Consider the following 18,010-nt stretch of genomic DNA (forward strand, 5'->3'; position numbering starts at 1 on the left):
TGTAGTTCTACGTGCTTTTATCAAAAGTGTGAAGGAAATAAGAGAGCTGGCAACCCTGCGGTGCTCCAATATTGATGCAGGAGAAATTGGGAGGTGATTGTCCTCACATGCAGCTTACATACAGAATAGGTTTTTATATGACACTCAACAGCAGGAGTTTCCAAGCCACAAAGTGCCAGTGTAGGTCAAAAGGGTTATTGCACCAGAATAACCTTTGTTAAAGCTGGAGCTGCGGTCCTGAACGAATTGACTTGCTTGAACTCCTTAAATGAGCAGCATGACTTGAAAGAAAATGTTCCGAAGTGAAGCTGTGCTTATGCCTGCCTGCTGTTTACTATTCCGAGCACTAACATCTTTTCAGTTCCAAGGTTACAGAGTTCACAAAAAGTTACTCTGGAGTGTTTCACAAGTGTACGTATAAACAAACAGACACGCGGCTGCCTCTATGCAGTGGTTCTTGTCTTTATTTGGGGAAATGGTTACAAGCTTAGGGTAACCAGAAGTCAAGAGGAGTCCACTGGTTCAGATTGCATCACAATACAAAAAACTCCTGTTCTGAAAGCCTAGCATTTTGTTTAGGCTTTTCTTTTAAACTATTTTATTGGATTTTTTGCTTTTAATTGATAAAATAGAAGAGAAGCAAAAGGAAACAACAGTGAGAGGATGCATGGTGTGGTGTTGCAAGGCCGTTAATGTATGTGTGCATGTTTGATCATTTTTCTACTTGTGCTGCATACTCATTTTTGATTTAGCAGATGCAGAGATCGTAAATGGAGTAAATAGTGTCATCCATCAAAAGATTCATTCCACAAGTAGCTTCATCCCAGAGTTAAAGATGCATTTTTAATGCCCGCCTGCTTGTTATCTTCCCCTATAATTTTCTTGAATCAAATTAGCAAGATACTCAGATGTATACAACTCATCTTGTGTTGGGCACAATTTGTGGGCGCTCTCTCTTTCTACTTTATTGTGCATAGACATACAAACACATTTTTTACAATCACATTTTTGAACTTTTCCACCTTTGTTTTAAATGAGTCCATTAAGAACATGTTTGCGATGTTATTTATTGAAGTTTTGTAAGAAAAAATATTTATAAAAAAAAATATATATATATATTATAATAGTATTTGCCTCCCTTTCTACAGTTAACAGTTAGTGCCACGGAGTCGATTACTGTGTCTATCGAAAAGAAACCGATGCCTCGATTTTATTAAGTTAAGCAGAAAGTGTAATTTCACAGATGCTTAATTAGAATGACTGGGTCACTCCAGGACATACTGTTTGGGGTTTTAAGTGTGTATTTTGCTGTATGCTTCGGGTATCTGTCCTGTTTGAAGATGAATCACCCTTGAAGTCTTAGTGCTGTCGAGGACAGTAAAAAAATTCTCCTAGGACTTTCTTGTTCTCAGCTTTAGCCATTGTTCTTTGAGTCTCTCTGAGTTTTCAGCCCCTGCTGACAGGCATTGCATTATGCGGTCACTATGCTTTACTCAAAGGCCTGAATCATACTCTATGCAATAGGGCTGGGTGATATGCAGAGCCGGACAGTAACGGAGTACATTTACTTGAGTACAGTACTTAAGTACAAGTTTCAGGGATCTGTACTTTACTCGAGTATAATTTTTGGGGAGTACTCATGACTTTACTCAAGTACATTTGAGAGGCAAATATTGTACTCTTTACTCCACTACATTTCTATCCATAACCGTGAGTACCCATTACTTCTTCTAAAAAAAAAAAAAAAAAGGAAAAAAGAAAAATCTCGGAAACCCTCAATTTGTTGGTTCCCTCTCAAACGTGATTGGATTGTGCAGGCGCCACTGATTGGGACAGCCTATCAGCAATCACCTTCAGCTTTCCGCCAAAGTCAACTCCATGGTCAGATTTAGATAAGAGACGAAACCATGGACAAAACAATGGATGAAGACGCAACAGGTCCATCCCGGGAATGTGCCAACCCGTGGCCCCACCTCGCCAGACTATTGGTGCGTTCAAGTCCTCCTGGGAAGTTCGTACGTACGAGGTGGGAAGTCGTGCTTATAACGGCATGTGCGTTCAAGTCACTTTCGTCGGAGCAAAATGGCGGAGTACTTTCTCTTAATTAATTACACAAAAATACAGTAAGGTTCTTAAACTCTTGTTCTAGAAAATGAAGAACAAAGAAATGTGCATCAGGTGTACTTTGTATTTTTATGTTTTTAATTAATTTATAAAGCCACTGCCAACACATCGTTACATGTTGCATTGTTATATAATACTATCATATTCTGTGTTGGCGATTAGCTAACTGAGCTGTTAATAGAAAAGCCTGACAATATCACAGCTAAATACCATTACGTATTGTGTATTCCGCCATGTTAATCACTGACACGCCCCCAACTCGTAAAGATCGGAGCTTAGAGAAAATCCTGAGCTCCCCACTGGTATTTACGACATTGTGGTGGCGTTCAAGTGCGTTCAACTCGTAAATACGATCTATACGAGATGACTTGAACGCACCTTGGTCCGGTGGTCTTGGTCCACTTTTACGTGGTCTCGGTCTTGTCACGGCCTTGACGGTCTTTGGTCTTGGTCTTGTCTTGGTCTCGGACTCGGACCTCTCGTTCTTGTCTAGGTCGCGCTGTCTCAGACCAACATAGTGGGCGGGGGATTTAGCAATACAATACTACAATATCCACGACGACACAACGTTCGATAATGCAACATTATTATCCGCAACGGAACGGATTGAAGCGCGCGTGTGCTCGAGCCACACGAGAAAACACTGTATCCGCGGCCACTGATCGCAGCGGCAACGAGCACTTTGATCACTTGGTTTAAAAAACACATATCAGTAACATGATGGGTTTTAACTTCATTCAGGAGTCATTCATTTTGGGTAACTGCACAACTACACAACTGACAGATGACTTTGAGCGCACCGCCAACGGATATCAACCGTTGGCGGTACTCAAGTAATGAAGCTGTGTACTCTGTCCGCCTCTGGTGATATGACCAAATTCTTATTTCACAATATGAGCAATTTTATTTCACAGAAAATTTATTTCACAACAATATATATCACAATATAGTTATTTTGTGTTATTTTATCTAATTTCAAATGACAACAATAGGAAAAAATACACTATAACAAAAATATTAACTAACCAAATTTGTCATGTACAATAGGTTTATTTAACATAGTTGGAATTAGTACAGAAATTGAATAATAGTCTTCACTGTAATATGCACCGCTTATGAAAGCTAAAAAGGTTATTCAGTCAAGAGCAGTAAGTTATTTTCTTATAAAATTATTAATTTATTTCTTATATTTCTCTTTTGCTGGATTCACAATATTGACACAGAGCAGAAGGTAGGTGTATTAGGCTGCTGTCACTTTAAGACCAAACGCATGTACGGATCCATTATACTGATGCACATCCGGTTTACACCCAACTGTTTACTTTCACTTGAGACAAACAGTTTACATGAATACTCTACACGATGGGCAATTTGACATAATCGCGTGTGTATTCGACCATTCAAGTGTAATAAGACATGAAAGAGAACTGAATTCGCGAATGTATGCTCAGAGAGGCAGCTTTCTGTGCACACACTTTGGCTGTGTGCCAGTCAGCACGAGCACCGGACCGCGTTTCTTTTCAGGATATATTGTGCTTATAACTCTTTTTATCATCAAGCACGTCCTGCTCTTTATATTCTCATTCATGCATTTCTCTGAAGTGTCAATAGTGCTATGTATTTACATACTGTATACACAATATAGCAAAATCTCTAACAGTAGACATTGTATACCATGGTAACGATATATATAGTCATACCGCCCAGACTATGCAAGCTCAATTTTTTGTTTTTGTGTGAAAATGCATTCCCAGAGTTGCCAAAAGATAGCCTGACAATCCAGACCCACATCAAGATGTTGGGTCTGGCAACACACCATTGGCAGGGCTCAATCCGAGTTTTGTTGTCTTTCAAATTCCTTCTGCACGCAATAGGATAGCCCTACAACCAACCAGAGCGTTTTCCCACCAGCGGAGCTAGTTGATAGATTAAACTTTTGCCGTATCCAGGCAGCAAAACTCCGAGCACATCTTGCTTTTTTAAGAATGACTTCAGTGCCGTTCTTTGTTCTTTTCTCAAAGAAAAGCTTAACTCCATGTCTTCCAGACTCGCGGCCAAAGCCGATTCGAAAGACCGCTGTTCGCCAGCAGCAGCAGCCATCTTCTTTGTTTTCAAGTAGCAGGGAATTCACGCAGAACCATCACAACTCTGCCGCCATTATGTTAAGACCGCCCACCGACTCTATACACGATGTGATTGGCCTGACTAGAGTTTGGTTTTTCCAGCTAGCAAGCCAACGGAGAGTTTCTAGACGACACTGGCTGCAAAATAAAATTTGCTGCCGCTAGGGTGCATCTAGATTTCTAGGCTAGCCACAAGGGGTAGTATAGCAACATTAGCTTGAACATTTTTACTGTCAGGTTTTCTCTTTCAGATCACTGCCCCATAGTGTGCGTCTGAATGGCAAGAGCTGTTAAAATCCATTGATATACATTTTTCTGGGAAGCAACGTTACCAGGCTACCATAATGCTTCCATGAATGAACTAGTCCCAGGATTTACCAGGAGTTTTTTTTAGGCAGTTTGTTCTAATATTAGGGTAGCATTGGTTTCAGATTTGCATGTCCATAATCGTCATGCCGGGCTGGTAAATCTGAATGTGGTTGTTTATTTTGCGTGCCAACATTTTTTAAATAAACATTGTATATTTCCCCCAAGCCCTCATTTTCTTTTGACTTTTTCTTTACAGGCCAGCATGATGAATAAACCCATCTGTTGACCTCTTGGTTATTTTTCCACTGAGATGTTTATGGGTTGGCTGTTAGGTATCCATGTCTGTTCAATGTCTCCTGGGTCCTGGCTAAAAGCTAGAGATGCTGCTCTGAGAGAGAAGGAGAGGATGTTACAGTGCCATTTACACTTACGCCAGAAACATACTTGAATGTGTGGTCAACAGCGGAAGCAGACTGTTCCGTTGTATATACTTTTCATGCGTTATATTACTGTGATGGTAACAAGTAGAGAGCTACAACAGGTAGCTAGCTATAAATATGTCTATTTGGTGCGGAAGTCATTGTTTTAGTGTTTGTTTGTTTTTTCACTGCAGCCAAGCAAAATGAAATATGACTATCTCTAAAAAATTAGCAGAGGAAGCTGGAGCTAATACATTTCTAATAGTTATAATGATTGCTCCCTCTGATTTCTATGGTCTGATGTAGAGATGCTCTGGCAGATGGAGACCACAAAACTGCTGGTGCAGGACTACGGTAGTAAAACTCGCTTGACAGGATTTGCTGTAACTTGCTATAAAGGACAGATCAAATGGACCGAGTGCAGCAGTGGTGTCCAGGGACTGGGGGAAAGATGACACTGAAGAGAGTGAACAGAATGAGAACGATGCAGTTATGGCTTGTTTCCATCGAGCAGTACAGTACAGAACTAAACCACAAGTACTTCCAACGCCAGCAGGACCCTTACTTGATAGGCGCTGTGTATGCCAGAAAGTAGCGCTCATTTTGTTCTTGCTTCTTGGCATGTGGCTGTTTGTCAAAACATTGTGTTGCAACGGTATTGTGTTTCAACTGTATTAAAAAATGGCGCCTCTTGTGTTGTCATTCCCCTTGTGGCACGCACATGTGAAGATTCTCTGTCAACCAATCCACGTTCTGCAGTGAGTCTAGCTCCACCCACGACTACTGTGCTAGGTACCCCAAAAGAAGGGTCCCAAAAAAAGTGGTACGGTATGGTTCGTATTTTGGTTCCATTCACAACTTCTGACAATCGAAACGTAAATAATTGCGTACCATACTGTACTTTACTGTACCGTACCGCTTGGTGAAAACGAGCCATTGGATAAAAGGTGTGGGTATGTGACCAGTGCCTCCAAAGGTCATGTGGGAACAGTCACAGGTAGTTGCAGGCGGATCTATTTTTGTGTTAGATATACAGTATGCAGTGAGTTGCTCTACTGCAGTGGACAACTCTTTGCAGCCTGTCTCACACACACTCATATTAAGACACACAGAGTGGAAAAGGCTGCCCAATTTACGGTCTTATGATTTCCATGATGCAAAAGGCAGAATGGATGGAATCCCGGAATTCGGTCATAAAAAAAAGAATTTACTGTATAAAGCGGAATGTCACTAAATTTGCCAATATTTTGATGAATAAATCAAATGTAGGGCTGTACACTTGATCAAACCACTGTATAGACTAGTTTCTGTGAATAATAAACTGCTAAAGGACTGCTATTTAAAAACAAAATCTTCATGTCTCTCTGTGAAGGAGTTGGACAGTTTAGTCTACATTATTCAGTTGTTAAAGTTTTATGAATTAAGTTGATTAGACCTTTTTGATTATTAAAATTGAACTAAACCATTAAAATTGATCCAGAATAAAAAATAAAAAAAATTAAGATAGAATTTGGGGAAAAAATATATCAGATGTCATGGGGTCCAAATTAGGGCCTCATTCATCCCTTTATCTCTTCATTACTCTCCATTATTGGAGCATAAGGTGGGGAGAAGAGAATGAGTGTGTCTCAGTTGAAAATATGGAGTGCTTAGCAAGCAGGAGATGGAGAGGCAGGTGTTTAAGATTCTGAGACCGTCTCACTGTGTACTTTTGCTAGCACAGAGCTGTACCGCACCATCCAAACCTGTGCTTTACTTTAGGTTTCTGGGCTAGGATGAAAAGAGATAGAGAAAGAGGGAGAAATTATTCAGGAGGAGAAATTGAGTAGAGTGCATTTTGAAGGATTACACAGATTAAAGCATCTAAAACTGTATGTGCGCGTGCTGTTTAGAAAGGTCTGATGAGATAAAGAAAGAGACAGAGACTTTAAAAAAAAGGAGGCAAGTTGATGTAAGCTGAAAAGCAAAGTTGTTTCAGACACAGAGCTTTCACATTTTGATTAAAGATTATGATGACAAACATTTTTTCTTTGAAAAAACATGCACTGATGCATAATAAGGTCAGGAACATGTATTAAGAAATGGGTTTAATTTAGATTTTGTATTGACTTTATCTCAACTGTTTCGTCTAGACAGCAGTGCGATAAAATGGAGAGCTTAAAACCTTAAATCTTCTGAGTTTTTTTTATTCTAAGACACAGGTAGTAATCTCACATTGGTAAGTTTGCACTTTACCAAAGTCTGCAAAACAAAAAAAACAAAAAAAGGTTTCAATATGAACTCATACATTTCTCCCAAGGCCAAATGATCTGATCTCTCATGTTTCTGTTGTTCTCTTGTTTCTCTTCTGTGGAATTCTGAAGAAACATTCATTTTTTTATAGTTATGAATCCACAAACGTAATGGCTATCTGTGTTTATGTCTGTTTTGGGTGGGTTTTAGTTCTGTTCCCTACAGTTTTCAGTTCGTTTCTATGGTTTCTCATTGATTACATTTTGATTATCATGCTCACCTGTCATTCATGTCGTTGATTGTTTTGTTTGTATTTAAACTCTGTTTCTTTAAGTACATTGTCTGTTCTCATCAGGTTTACATGGTTGTTATCAAGTGTGTTTTTCAGTCAAGTGTGTGTTCAGTCAACCACCGCTGACAATAAGACTTATATATGTATATATGACTTATAAGAGTTATATATATGTAAATGCATGTTAAGCTCGGGATAGGAGAAATTATTTATGAATTGTTTTTTAAAGAAAATCTCACCCTTCACCCTTAAGTCTTTTGACGTATAATTGTATTTTCTCTAGGAGGCCATATGTGTGTTTGTGTGTGTGCGTGTGTGTGTGTGTGTTTTCCAGAGAGGAAAATGGAGGTTGGTTGCCAGTAAGACCCAGACGTGGATATATCTGATCATCTGTCATGTTCCTGTCTGTCTCTGCTTTGTGACTGTATTAGTGCACACCAGAAGGGTGAGGGTTTTTGGGTTACTGCGATGTAGCACACATAGTTCTTTCAATGTCCCAATCACTCCATCTCTGGTTCTGCCTCTCTCTCAATCTCTGGCAATGACCTCAAGGTCATTTTGACATATGCCTTCATCAGCACACACAGCCTGGTAAACACCCAACATGACAGATTGTGCACGCTTTTACAGGTTTTTTTTGCTTACTTTATCCTTTATGTCTTTGAAACAACGTTCAATCTGAATATTGAATAGAGAGGAGACAAGGGAGTCGAGAGTACGGCGATTTAAATAAAAGCAATATGCTGACCTCAACAATTTCCTGCCAGGGGCCTTTTTCTAGGAGATCTCAGAATGACGTGGCATTATTGACTCTGCGCCAGGAATGTTCGACAACACATATTTTGCCAAGGGAAAGTGGAAAAGACAGAGACAGAGAATAAATAATGGGCTTAGATTATGGACAAGAGACAGAGTGTGTAGGCTGATGTCTGATGTGTTAGAGCTGGAAGACACAGTGACCAACAGCAGTGCAGTGGAGACGACTTAATCACATTACATCATATCACACTATACAGCTACTGTCACTGCAGGACTGCTGAACCGTGTTAAACACCCATTTACCTCTATTTCAAGGTGTTTCGTTGTTTTTATGTGTTTTTTGTCCATTACTCGTCCCTCTTGCCTGTAGAAAGAGCTCTGAGAGAGTCCTCAGCCTCATATGTTATCACTTCTGTGACAAACTCAAAAACATCAGAGAAAAGACATCAGTCTTGGAATGTCTGTGAGCTTTGTGATATCTTCTCTCCTAGCCCCCCTCTCTCTCTCGCTCTCTCTCTCTCTCTCTCTCTCTCAATTCAATTCAATTCAAATGAGCTTTATTGGCATGACTTGTACAGTATTGCCAAAGCATTGGCCATTACATAAGCAATTAACAAAAAAAAAATCAATAGTCAATAAATCAATCAGTAAACAAATCAATCAGTAAACAAATGCATGCATACATTTATATAAACAAGAAAGAAAAAATCTCTCTCTCTCTCTCTCTCTCTCTCTCTCTCTCTCTCTATGGCTATTATAAATGTCTTTACTGTCACTTTTGATCAATTTAATGTATCCTTGCTGAATAAAAGTTTTTTTTTTTTTTATGTGACCCCAAACTTTTGATCAGTAATGTATTTATATTAGCTTAGTGAACTTTGCCAATGTCACAGTTCTGTTATGTTTGGATGCTGTTTTTGTCATAGTTTCATTTTCATGGACTTTAAGTTTTTTATTTTTAGTAACATGTTCTCCTTTGTCTTAGTTTCCTGCCAATCATTAGTTTCAATGGACACTGATTAACCATCACAGCTGCTTATCATTTAGTTCATTATCTCTATTTAAGTTCCTCTATTTGTATTGCTCATTGTCTGTTGTTGTTTGTGTGTTACACACTGTTTCATGTTCTGTTGTCGTGTTGAATAAATCTAGCTGTTATTGGGAAATACTGCTTCTGCCGCCTTCATCTTTGACCTGAGATTGTTACAGCCAACAAGTTGCTCATCTGGTGCAGTTTAATGAATCAACTGGAGAATTGGCCTTATTGAATCAGCTTGGATGACTCACTTACTCACTGAACAGCAGGTTTCAGGGTGTCGCCTACTGGAAAAATGGGTTGTTTATTTATCTTCTTTTACAAAGATACATTGTAATTTATTGAAATAGGTAAGTTTTTTTTTTTTTAATGGATGAGTTAGACTAGAGAGTGAACAAATGTGCCTACCAGACATGGGAACTCCTTCCATACTTTTGGAAAATAATCCCAGTTGGTGCCAAACATGTAAAAAGGGTGACAACTTTGATTAATCTGAAAAAAGATTTGATTTTTACAAATTTGACCAAGATTTACACAGTTTATACTTTTTGAACAGCTCATTTTCTGACATTTCATCTTGTGTCCATTTAATATTCATTCATGCAGTTGTTCTTACTCTGAGTAGTAAAATAATTTGCCCAAGGCCCTACATGGCCCTAATATCTGAAAGTGTAGAAACCTAGTTGCAAGTGTTTTCCATAACTTAATTTGAGTCTTTTTATAAATGATTTAATATTAAATATTGAAAGTAATATAGTTTATGGTTTTCCAGCATGCCGTACTTATGCATTTAGGGCTAGACTCCTGCTGCGGTTTCGTTTCTCATGAATAATATTTTTTTGATGAATATCTGATGCATTTTCACGAAAATATAAGATGTGAAAATGTTTAGAGGTCTGAGTTCAAATTGGAATTTTAGGAAACAGCTGACCTCAGGGGTTTGTGTGTTGTTTGTTAACATATATGAATGAGAATGTGCTCTATAACAAGTGTTGAGTTCTGCACATGCTGGTAATGTGTTTGGAATTGTTTATCAGACCCTCTAATTGTGTACAGTCAGATAAAAGTGCGCGTGTGTGTGTGGCAGTAGCACTGCTTCAATTATTCAACTCTCTGTCATCTCTTCCTGACATCCCCACCCTAGGTCCTCATATCTCATTCACAAGGAGCTCACAGATTGGATTATCCCAACTGCATTTCATTTTCAATACATCCATTTATGCATTCTCAGACCCTCCCTCTAGATTCATACAGCCCAGCCAGACCACCTAACATTCAATCATAGATTCATACCACAACGATGGCTGTCAGTTCATATAACCTGTTTAGTGCTAACAAAGACTGTGACTGTAATGCATGCTGGCACGATTTCAATGGTAGTTCTGTGTTTGGTTGTTTCGTTTCTTTGTTTTACTCTGGGACTGCAGCAGTTGGGTTGAGCCAAACCTATTCCAACCATCCTATTTGATTTTCACAAAATCCTATTGTGATTGTGTTGTGAATTGTTAAATGATGAACATTTCATATTTCTTAGATTTTTAGGTTAAAAGAACAAGACGCATCATGATTTCAGTTTTATTTTGATTGATTGTGCAGCCCTAATGCTGTGAATGCTGAACTCAAAAGCCCTGGTATAAACCTCGGTAATCTGCTCGTTCGCTCTGCAGGTGATTTCTAAATGTACAGGTTGTATAGATGCTGGGGCTGCTGCTGATTGGTTTTGGGCACAAAGGAGGGGGGATGTCATTGACATTTCTAGTGGCAGCACAGAGATAAGGTCACCCTAAGTGCATTAGCACTGAGAAATTGACAATCAGCTTGACGAGTTGCAAATTGTTATCCTTCTTTTACATGCATAATGTCTGCACCTGCAGTCACAGCCACTTCTTCCCCACCGCAGGGAGACGAGGAGCAAAAGTCTGAGAAATTACATGAGAGGAAGGTGTTGGAGTAGAAGGAGGGAATGAGAATGACTGAGGAGGGTGACAGAAAGAGAGAGAGATGGAAAGGGGACAAAGCACTGGAGGGAGGAGGACAAATTGTGTGCTGAACATTTAAAATTGCTGAATTTACACAAATGAATCAGCTCAGCACTAGTGCGGTTTGATAATATGTCCACTCTAACTGTGAGTCTGTTGCTCCAGTGAAAGATTGAGAATTTACAATGGCTTTTCAGACTTGACAAGCAAAAGCATGAATGAGTTTTGAGAGGATTTTAAAAGATGTAAGCGTGTCAGAGTGATTCGTTCTTATAGGAAGGCAGGGTGTTTGTGGAGCAAGGTTTGCAGCATTTGTATGCAGTTTTTCAGTTGGTTTCTTGATCTGTTTCAAGGTGAGGATTTTCTACTGCATTGCTGAAGTATTTCACAGATTGTACCTTCTCATTGAAATATTTTCCATTTTCCCCTTCCTCTTTTTTTATTACCGATGAACCTTTTGCTCTCACGGATATGTTATTTTAAATCTCTCTTTTGCAAACATTTTTCTACTTTAACTTCTATATGCTAAGCTGGCTTAAACATATTTTTATAAAATTTTATGCAAAGTGGTTTTATTGATAATAAATGAATTGGGAATTCAATTAGTTTCTCACTTTCTCCCTTGTTTTGTTTTCATGTTACCAGTACTGATGAAATTAAATGAAAGTAATGTTTTATTTTTATTTTTGAAACAAATGTATACATTCAAACATTATAAAATGTATACATTCAAACATTATAAAATGTATACATTCAAACTATTTTATTATTCTATTTTTATTTATCATTATTAGTAGTGCTAGTATTTATTCAAATATATTAAAAATGTATATATTTATTTCCCGCCTGTTAAATATTAAAGTTGAAATATTTGGCATTTTTTTTCACTTTTCCACTGGATGTCTTGAGGTAAACACATTTATAAAGACATGTACATGTGGTACACCCGAAGTTTAGAAGTCCATCATCAATTATTTATTGCATATCTTGTTCTCTGAGGCTGTTTCACATCATAGATCTTACCAGACTGTTTTGAATATTTGCTGAGAGATGTAATCTTTTTTCTTTGACTGTTCACATTTGTGTTTATACTGTAAATTACACATGCATCATTGTGAACAGACAGCTGACCTTAACGTACCTGTGAGTGAGCATATACAGAAACAATAACATCACATGCTTTACCAGCATACAGTGCACATGACAACAACAAATCAAATCAAATCAAATCAAGTATATTTGTATAGCGCTTTTCACAATACAGATTGTATCAAAGCAGCTTCACAGTATTAAAATAAAATAATACAACAAAGTTTGTTTCTAGTGGAATTTATTGATTGATAGAATAAAATTAAATATCCCCAAAATATCCCCAACTGAGCAAGCCAAAGGCAACAGTGGCAAGGAACCGAAAAAACTCCATCAAGCGGCCTAATGGTGTCCTAAAACTCCATCAGGTGACCTAATGGAGAAAAAAAAAACCTTGGGAGAACCCAGGCTCAGTCGGGGGCCAGTTCTCCTCTGGCATTTATGAACTAGAGGCCGGATTGTAGTTTGAAACTGTGAGATTAACAATATTATATGAATGCCTGGCTGAAAAGATGCGTCTTTAATCTAGTTTTAAACTGGGAGAGTGAGTCCAAGCAACGAACAGTATCAGGAAGGCTATTCCAGAGTTTTGGAGCCAAATGTGAAAATGCTCTCCCTCCTTTGGTTGATCTGGATATCCTAGGTATGACCAAAAGCCTTGAATTTATTGATCTTAAAGAGCGCGATGGATTATAGGGTGATAGAAGATCCGCTAAATAGACTGGAGCTAAGCCGTTTAGGGCTTTATAAGTCAGTAGCAATACCTTGTAATTAATACGGAACTTTATAGGTAGCCAATGTAGTGATGATAAAATCGGTGTTATATGATCATATTTTCTTGATCTAGTAAGAACTCTAGCGGCTGCATTTTGGACTAACTGTAGCTTGTTTATTGAGGATGCAGGACAACCGGCTAATAAAGCATTACAGTAATCTAGTCTTGAGGTCATGAATGCATGAACTAACTTTTCTGCATCAGAAACTGATAGCATATTACGTAGCTTAGCAATGTTTCTAAGGTGGAAAAAGGCTGTTTTTGTAACATACGAAATATGATTTTCAAAAGACAGGTTGCAGTCTAATATAACACCCAGGTCTTTTACTGTAGAGGATAAAGTAACAGGACATCCTACGATGTCAAAGTTGTATTGTGAGAGGTTCTGTGGGCGGTTTTTTGAACCGATGATTAGTACCTCTGTCTTGTCTGGATTTAATAATAGAAAATTACGCGTCATCCAATCTTTTATATCTTTAACACACTCTGTCAATTTGGATAATTTAGCGTTTTCATCCGGCCGTGATGAAATATATATTTGAGTGTCATCAGCATAACAATGGAAACTAATTCCATGTTTCCTTATAATATTTCCAAGTGGCAGCATATATATTGAGAATAACAGAGGGCCTAACACAGATCCCTGCGGCACTCCATAGTTTACTGGAGTTATGATCGATTTTTCTCCATTTAAATAGACAAAATGGTAGCGGTCAGATAAATATGATCTAAACCAGCTTAATGCTTGTCCTTGAACACCAGTATAATTTTGTAGTCGATCTAAGAGTATTGTGTGATCTATAGTATCGAACGCAGCACTTAGATCCAGTAAAACTAGTATTGAGATACAGCCTTGGTCAGAAGCTAAGAGTAAATCATTTGTGATTTTAACGAGCGCAGTTTCAGTGCTGTGATGCGGCCTGAAACCAGACTGAAACTTTTCATAGATATCATTTTCTTGCAAGAAAGAGCCCAGTTGAGTGGACACAACTTTTTCTAGTATTTTAGACATAAAAGGTAGATTTGAAATGGGTCTATAATTTGCTAGATTATGCGGGTCTAATTGTGGTTTCTTAATGAGAGGTTTTATCACTGCCAGTTTAAATGTTCTTGGAACATGACCTAAAGATAAAGATGAGTTAATAATATTGAGGAGAGGCTCTTCCACTACAGGTAACACTTCTTTCAGTAGTTTAGTTGGTATAGGATCTAATAAACATGCTGTTGTTTTAGATGAAGTGATAAGTTTATTTAACTCTTTTTGTTCTATAGTTGTAAAGCACTGTAATTGTTCTTGCGGGGGGAAAATTGAGGCTGAATTATAAGGTGCGATTGAGGATTGAACGTTTACAATTGTGGTTCTGATGTTTTCTATTTTCTCAGTGAAGAAGTTGATGAAATCATTACTACTAAACTGTAACGGGATATTTTGTTCGGGTGACGTCTGTTTATTTGTTAGTCTAGCCACGGTGTTAAATAAAAACCTAGGATTGTTTTGGTTGTTTTCTATTAGTTTGCGGAGGTGCTCAGCCCTGGCCGCTTTTAGGGCCTTTTTATAACGTGACATACTGTCTTTCCACGCGATTCTAAAGACCTCTAAATTAGTTTGTTTCCATTTACGCTCTAAATTACGGGTTTCTCTCTTTAGAACATGCGTAGTATTATTGTACCATGGTGCTTTAATTTTCTCTGTGACCTTTTTTAATCTAACGGGTGCAACAACATCCAATGTTCTAGAGAGAATGGTGCTCATAGTGCTAGTTAGTTCTTCTAGTTCATCTGTTTGTTTGGGTTCAGGCAGCAGCTGAGACAGATCAGACAAGCAACTCGAGAAATTATCTATGGTGGATGGAAGGATTGTTCTGCCTGGTCGAAAACGCGGCGCCGCATGACATATTACAGCAGTACGTAATATGCAAGTTACCAAGTAATGGTCAGTGACATCATCACTTTGTGGAATGATATCTATATCGGTTGGATCGGTTCCATATGATATAATTAAATCGAGTGTGTGATTAAGACGATGAGTTGGTCCGGTGACGTTTTGTTTGACCCCAAATGAATTTAATAAATCTATAAACGCAGTCCCTAACGCATCATTTGGATTATCTACGTGTATGTTAAAATCTCCAACAATTAATGCTTTATCTACATTGACCAATAGATCTGAGAGAAAATCTGCAAACTCTTTTAGGAAATCAGCGTAAGGCCCAGGCGGTCTATATACGGTAGCCAAGGCTAGAGATAATATGGATTTTTTTCTAACATCTAAGAGCGTAACATTTAGTACAAGTATTTCAAACGAAATAAACTTATAACCCGTTTTCTGAGTAACATTGAGAATATCTCTATAGACTGCTGCAACACCGCCGACCACGACACAACAAAACCATTACATCTCCTAGTGTTTTCAAGCAACTGCAAATTGAACGGCTAATTTGCCAACATGGAATGACTGTGATACATTCCCTTGAGTTTTGCTTGAACTAATGCATCTCACTAAATATTAATTAAATCTGTTATCTCAGCATCTTTCCAGTATTTCTGCTTGCTCCTCCCCCAGTTTTTAAGATTTTAGCAAGGCGCTTGCTCGCACTGAATGATAACAACATGATAAAACGATGTGATGATATGCATACAGTATGTTAACAGAATGTGTGATTTTAGATCTGACTGCATCAGGAAATGCAGGGTTTTTAAATGCAGAAATTTTAAGGGTTTCACATCTAGATTATTACAATGTCAGTTCACAAGATCAAACCTATTTACAAACAAACATGTCGGACATCTAGAGGCATGTCACATGAAGGGAAAAATCCAATTTGGGTCTCTTCCAGCATGTTGCCTGAACATCGAGTGTTTAATTCAGGTATTTCAAGGTCAAAGTGGTATGTTTTTTCTTTTCTGTTAGCTCTTTCTCCCCACCGCCTCAATCTGACCTCTGACTCTGGCTAATTAACTGATACAGCTTGACTTATCGGTTAGTGTGACTTGAATACTAAAAGTAAACACTGAGATTTTCTTGATGTTGTGGCTTGATGTTGTGGTTATCTGCGCTCTCCTTATCTTATCCCTTCCTCCTTTTTTTGCATTACTGACAAACCTATTGCTCTCTGGGGTATTTTATTTTAAATCTCCCTTTCGCAAAATTGTTTCTATTTTAACTTCTAATAAGCTAAGCCTAAACACATTGATTTTAAATTTACAGCCAAAGCTTTTTTATTAAAAATAATTGATTGGGAATTAAATTTGTTTCTCTCTCTCCGCAGGGTGTGTGCTCCCAGAAATGCCAGCACATGTTCATCATAGAGACGGTGTGTGTGGGCTGGTTCTCCATGGAGTTTCTGCTACGGTTCATCCAGGCCCACAGCAAGCTGGTGTTCCTCCGTGGACCTTTGAACATCATCGATGTTATGGCCATCCTGCCCTACTACGTGTCTCTTGTCGTGGGAGAAACCCCCGCTGACGAAAATGAGCGACCCTCTGGAGGTAAGGGTTACTTGGACAAGCTTGGGTTGGTACTGCGGGTCCTACGTGCCCTTCGGATCCTGTACGTAATGCGGCTGGCGCGCCACTCTCTGGGCTTGCAGACGCTGGGGCTGACGGTGCGGCGGAGCATGCGTGAGTTTGGCTTGCTGCTGCTCTTTCTCTGTGTAGCGGTGACACTCTTTTCACCACTGGTGCACCTGGCGGAGAGCGAGCTTACCGGAGTACATGATTTCAGCAGCATTCCCGCCTCTTACTGGTGGGCAATAATCTCTATGACTACAGTGGGTTATGGGGATATGGTGCCCAGGAGCATCCCCGGGCAGGTGGTGGCGCTCAGTAGCATTCTGAGCGGGATCCTAATCATGGCCTTCCCAGCCACTTCCATATTCCACATGTTTTCCCGCTCCTACCAGGAGCTGAAACAGGAGCACGACAGGCTTTTTAAGGAGGAGTGCGCGGCAGCCGCAGCTGCTACCGCAGGAGCCGAGGACGAGCAGGATGGAGGATGGGTGGACTTTCCTCCTCCTAGACTAGTTATTACCCCAGACACAGAGACGCCAGGCTCTGTTGAAGACCTTTCTGTACTCGGGAATGGTGGAGAGACTTCCGGGAATAACAAGCACCCGTTACCAGCTGGAGCCTTTTAAGTGATGCACAACCATTGTACTGTTCACTAGATCAAAACTGTTCAAAAATCCATGCCCTCATACTGAACCCTTTTGCAGTGAATTTTCATGGACGGCTCTGTCTAAAGAGTTAAAGGGCCTTGAAGCTTCAGTATTTTGTCTTCCATCAGCCACAAGCTGACTTCATCTCACTGAAGTACTATTTCCTTCATATTTACACTGTGCCAGATTTAGCACTCTATGAAAATCCATGCAATAGAAATAAAAAATTAAGCTACATAGTTTAACTTTGGAGCCTTTTTCCACACCGTTAGACATACAGCAGAGAAATTCACGTTCCTCAAATTAATTATCAGTCATTTTTTAACAGATCCAAAGATGTGCTTTTTTTGTTGACTGTTTTAAATGCAAGAATTGCTCTTCCAGAAAATGTGCATAATGCATATGATTTTCTTAATATAATAAAACATGCAATGGCTCTTGAACAGCTCCAAATAAAACAGCACTAATCTCTGAGTCTTGTCCTGTTTTTTAGGTTTCATAGAAGGATTTTCTAATCCTCTTATTTGAAACGCTCAATCATTTGACACAGTCACCCTGTTCTCTTCTCTTAAGCAGCACATATGTGCCCCTGCCATCTGCCAGCTATGACATGCAGCAGTTACGGAGTTATATATCTATGATTGTTTTAGTTTTTATTGCTAGAGTTAAGATTCGTGACCTCAGTGAGGTCAACTCCGTTTTCGTCGGCTTCACCT

At 39.0% G+C, this 18,010-nt stretch overlaps 1 protein-coding gene across 2 annotated transcripts in view; it reads left to right on the top strand.

Moving 5' to 3' along the window:
* The window catches only part of kcng4a (potassium voltage-gated channel, subfamily G, member 4a), a 33,532-nt gene extending 15,765 nt beyond the window's left edge, over positions 1-17,767 (top strand). Inside the window, exon 3 of one of the 2 annotated variants that reach the window (XM_084125019.1) lies at positions 16,407-17,767. In XM_084125019.1, the coding sequence (XP_083981145.1) occupies positions 16,407-17,273 (867 nt within the window). In that variant the 3' untranslated portion in view covers positions 17,274-17,767. The remainder of the gene's footprint in view (positions 1-16,406) is intronic. The other variant, XM_084125018.1, reaches the window with a different exon arrangement.
* Positions 17,768-18,010: the final 243 nt, after the last annotated feature.

The sequence above is a fragment of the Abramis brama genome (assembly GCF_963993115.1).
Source record: "Abramis brama genome assembly, chromosome: 9".
Lineage (NCBI taxonomy): Eukaryota > Metazoa > Chordata > Actinopteri > Cypriniformes > Leuciscidae > Abramis > Abramis brama.